The 5000-nt window shown below is 40.7% G+C and overlaps 1 protein-coding gene across 2 annotated transcripts in view; it reads left to right on the top strand.

Moving 5' to 3' along the window:
* C2CD5 (C2 calcium dependent domain containing 5) overlaps nt 1–5000 on the top strand; it is a 232229-nt gene that overhangs the window by 160436 nt on the left and 66793 nt on the right. For both annotated transcript variants that reach the window (XM_078774687.1, XM_078774686.1), the window contains one exon: nt 1495–1682. In XM_078774687.1, coding sequence (XP_078630813.1) covers nt 1495–1682 — 188 coding nt within the window. The remainder of the gene's footprint in view (nt 1–1494; nt 1683–5000) is intronic.

The raw sequence follows: 5000 nt of genomic DNA, 5'->3' as shown, positions 1-5000 counted from the left end.
ATGTACCAATGTTTGTTCAAGACATTGGAAAAATTGGGTTTTGAGGAGGTACACGGGGTGAGAGGGGGGCGGGGGGTTTGCCCCCCAAAATAGGTATTTTTTTGTTTGTTTATTTAAAGTCTTATGATTATGTTAGTATGATTGTACATGCTGCCCTGTCTTGTAGCAACCTTTGAAATTGGTTTAAAGTACCATGCAGTATACTGTTTATTCTACGAGGTGAGCGCCAGGGTTATTGCCCCTATGTTTTAATCTCCTGTCAAACCACTGATCACACAAAGTTGAAAATGTTACCATATTAATCAACAAGGGTTCAGACAGTGCAGGTTAAAGGAAAAGTTGATTTGGCAAAAACGTTTTCATTATTCACATCGATAAATGCCTCGATAAATCAATTGTTTGTATGGCTTTGTGTGGCTTTGCAACAAGTCATGAGATGCTGCTGCTGATTGTACTCGGTGCACTATGATTGCTGTACGAGGCTAGGTGCACTATGTTTGGCTCCTGGCATGTGTTGTCAATGCAGCCTTACTGTAATTGTTTCCCGTTCATAGAATTCTAAAATAAAAAATTAAGACCTGCAAGTAATTCAACAAAAAGTGGGCCCGAAGCCCTTGGGTTGACTCGTTCTATTACTATTGATATATAGACTTTTCATTGTACAAAATTGAGATGAAATTTACCCTCATATTATCCTAGCAAATAATAGTAGTTTGATGCCACTCAGAGAAAATTAAATTAGGCCACAAAATAATTTATAATGAGCAGACAGGCCTGGGACAAGTATGTGAACAAGTATGAGCAGACAGGCCTGGGACGAGTATGTGAACAAGTATGAGCAGACAGGCCTGGGACAAGTCAAAAGGAAAAGGTTTTTGATACGGCTTTTGCAGGTCCAATGTCTATAATTGCTAGTGCCGTTGATTCATCTCACTCCAAGGTTAGCTAGCTATTGTGTGCAGCCATTTTGGCCGCTAGTTTGCTATCATCTCCTGGGGGTACGGCTTGCCGCTGATGCAGTGCCCTCTCTATTACCAGTAAGCTGGTACTCATTCCGCTGACCTCGGAAGGATGGCTGGCTGAGTCAAACTCACCTGCTGTTAACTCAATGGCTGACCGGGATTTTAACTCAGGACCCTAGGATGCCTAGCAAGCCCTCCTAACCGTTAAGCCAACACCAGGCTTTCTCCAAGGATGAAAGTAGAACTGCAGAATCTTCAGTCAAAAAAGAGAAGAATATTATATTGGACCAAAAATAAATGCTTTGTACACATTTTGAAGCTGCTATTTATCAAAAATTTTTGCTTGCACTTCATGAGCATTGGTTAGTGAACCAATCGGTGAGTACCTTTTTGTCTTTTACTGTCGTTTTTTTGTGTAAAATTTTGTCCATCCTGCTTTCTTCCTTTCTACACAGACATGTTAATACCTCATTGTTCACTTTTTATTAGCTATGCATAATCTCCCTTGCATCTGGTCTCGTACAACTTTCAGGGACGGAGATGGATAGCCCTCATGTGGAACTGCGGCAACGCCACCGATCTGCACCCAGCCCCAGTCCAACCTTGCCTCCTCCTATTGTAGAGTTGACTCCCTTGTCATTTGTTGCTGGTCACCACGTCAACAAGTACCTTGGCATCATAAATGTTTTCTTCATCCGTGAGACAACCTCTTTGCGTGAGGTATGTGAGGTACAATTAATTGTATTTGTTTTACTTTTTGCCCTTTCAGTCCACTCGTCCATCTGTCCAGAGCCATTTTTTTTTCTATTTGGCACATTTTTGCAGTAATATCTGGCATGAGACATATCAAATGATTTTGGGATCAAAGCAAAAAGTCAGTGGATACATACATGATTGTATTTCTGAATATTGGCATTTAAAAAGCAATTATTTATTATATACACTTTACCATCTCCACCACTACCAACACAAAACTTTGGGTTATTTATTTATTTGTTTGCACTTTACCATCACCGCTGCCTACAATACCACCTTGAATTATTTATTTACTTATTTATGCACGCTTTACCATCTCTACTCCTGACGTAACCCCTTTAATTATTTATTTATATACAATTTACTGGATCCACTACTAACATACGACCTTGAATTATTTACTTACATTTATATACACTCGACTATATCCACCAACACAAGCTTTGAATTATTTATTTATCTACATACACTTTGCATCTCCACTAACTACATTCCACATTGAATAACTTATTCATTATATACAATTTTCCTTTATTGCCGGTGTGTGCCTCGATTTAGAATAGGTACACCGGAACCCTGCTTGTAACCATGTAAGAGGCGACTAAAGGGTTGGCGTCAGGAAGGGCATCCGGCCAAAAAAACATTGCCTCAAAAAGGGAACCATGATGATTGTCATGGGGCCCGCAAGGCTAACCCCTGCTCTAGCCGGGAAAATGGCCTTAAAAAGGGAAATACAATTTTCCTTTATTGCCCGTACCTACACATACATACCTATACATTTTCCATTCTGCCAGGTGTTTTTCATTCAGTTGTGCATTCTGCCAGGTGCAGTCAAACGGTGGGACAGATCATTAACTCCTTGTGGCAAAGCTACAAATCAAATTGAGAAAGGAGAAGAAAATCAATAAAATAAAGGAATATATATATATATACATACATACATAAAGGACACATGAAAGCCCACAGAATCTTGTTTCTCACAGTCTGAGAGTCATTTAGGTGCTTTTTTGCAAACTCAGAGCGGGCTTTCATGTGTCTTTCACTGAGGAGAGGCTTCCGTCTGGCCACTCTGCCATAAAGCCCAGATCGGTGGAGTGTTGCAGTGATGGTTGTCCTTCTGGAAGTTTCTGCATCTCTGGAGCTCAGCCAGATTGACCATCGGGTTCTTCGTCACCTCTCTTTCCAAAGCCCTTCTCCCCCAATTGCTCAGTTTGGCCGGACGGCCAGCTCTCGGAAGAGTCCTGATTGTTCCAAACTTCTTCCATTGAAGAATTATGGAGGCCTTCAATATAGCAGAAATGTTTTTGTAGGCTTCCCCAGATCTGTGCCTCGACACAAATTGTCTCTGAGCTCTGCAGGCAGTTCCTTCGACCTCATGGCTTGGTTTTTGCTCTGACATGCATTGTCAGCTGTGACACCTTATATACAGTCAGGTGAAAAAGTAAGTACACCCCCATGTAACGTTTTGACTTTTTCAACATATTTCAACATACAGCTATTTGATCTTCATTTCAACAATATTGATAGATAAAGGTGATATAATATAACAAATATCATGAAACATTTACATTTTGTAGTCCATTGTATAATTTAAATAAACATAAATGCAAATTTTGCATGTGGAAAAAGTAAGTACACCCCTACATTTATCACTACTTCAAATACCTAAAATTAGAATCAGGTGCACCAGCTCAGGTGCAAATGATTAGAACATCGTTAGGGAGGATCTTGAGGAACCTGTCTTATTTAAACCTCAGACATTTCGTTTGGTTTGCTCTTTGTTGTTGAATTGTGCGGCGTCACCATGCCGAGATCAAAAGAGCTCTCTTAGGCCTTCAGAAAGAAGGTTATAGATGCCTACGAGTCTGGGAAGGGATTTAAAAAGATCTCCAAACAATTTGAAATCAATCATTCGACTGTCGGAATATGATCTACATGTGGAGAAGATTCCAAACAACTGCCAACTTGTTCAGGCCAAGCCACCCCTGCAAGTTCAGCCTGAGAGCAGACCGCAAGATGCTGAAAGAAGCCTCTAAGAACCCCAGGATATCATCACGGGACTACAGGTAGCTCTTGCCACTGTTGATGTCAAAGTGCACGAATCTACCATTAGAAAGAGGCTGCACAAATTTGATCTAGATGGGAGGTGTGCCAGGAGGAAACCTTTGCTGTCCAGAAAGAACATCAGGGCAAGACTAAAGTTTGCCAATGAACACCGAGGCAAAGACCAGCACTTCTGGAACAATGTGCTCTGGACAGATGAGTCAAAGGTAGAGCTATTTGGCCACAGTACCAGAAGATTTGTTTGGCGAAAACCAAAGACAGCATTTGACCACAACAACCTGATACCAACTGTAAAGCATGGTGGTGGAAATATTATGATTTGGGGCAGCTTTGCTGCATCAGGGCCTGGGCAGCTCACCATCATAGAATCCACTATGAATTCTTAATTGTACCAGAGGGTGCTTGAGGATAATGTGAGGCCATCTGTCGGAAAGTTGAAGCTCAACCGAAGGTGGACCTTGCAACATGACAATGACCCTAAACATACCAGTAAATCCACCAAGGAATGGCTGAAAAGAAAGAAATTGAGGGTTCTGGAATGGCCAAGTCAAAGCCCGGAGGTAAATCCCATCGAGATGTTGTGGGGGGATTTGAAACGAGCTGTGCATGCAAGAAACCCCTCAAACATCGCACAGCTGAAATAATTCTGCATGGAGGAGTGGGCAAAAATTTCTCCCAGTCAATGTCAGAGACGCCTACTTGAGGTTGTTTCTGCCAAATGGGGCAACACCACATATTAGAGCCAAGGATGTACTTACTTTTTCCACAGAAGGAAATGGCATCTCTGTTAATTTTTTGTTGAATAAATTATTGCAAAGTCAATCTTTCATTGTTTTTTGTTCAATTAGATCACCTTTATCTATAGATACTGTTTAAATGAAGATCAAATATTGATATGTCCACATGTGTTAAAAAGATAAAAAACATTTCGTGGGGTGTACTTACTTTTTCACGTGACTGTAGACAGGTGTGTGCCTATCCAAATCATGTCCAATCAATTGAATTTACCACAGGTGGACTCCAATCAAGGCGTAGAAACATCTCAAAGATGATCAAGAGAAATGGGAGGCACCTGAGCTAAATTTCAAGTGTCATCGCAAAGGGTCTGAATACTTATGTCAATGTGATATTTCAGTTTTTTCTTTTTAATAAATTTGCAAAACTTTCTAAAATCCTGTTTTCTCTTTGTCATTATGGGGTATTGAGTGTAGATTGATG

The sequence above is a fragment of the Myxine glutinosa genome, chromosome 3, assembly GCF_964187855.1.
Source record: "Myxine glutinosa chromosome 3, kmMyxGlut1.1, whole genome shotgun sequence".
Lineage (NCBI taxonomy): Eukaryota > Metazoa > Chordata > Myxini > Myxiniformes > Myxinidae > Myxine > Myxine glutinosa.
The sequence above is the reverse complement of the archived record's forward strand: the minus strand, read 5'-3'. Positions and strand labels throughout refer to the sequence as shown.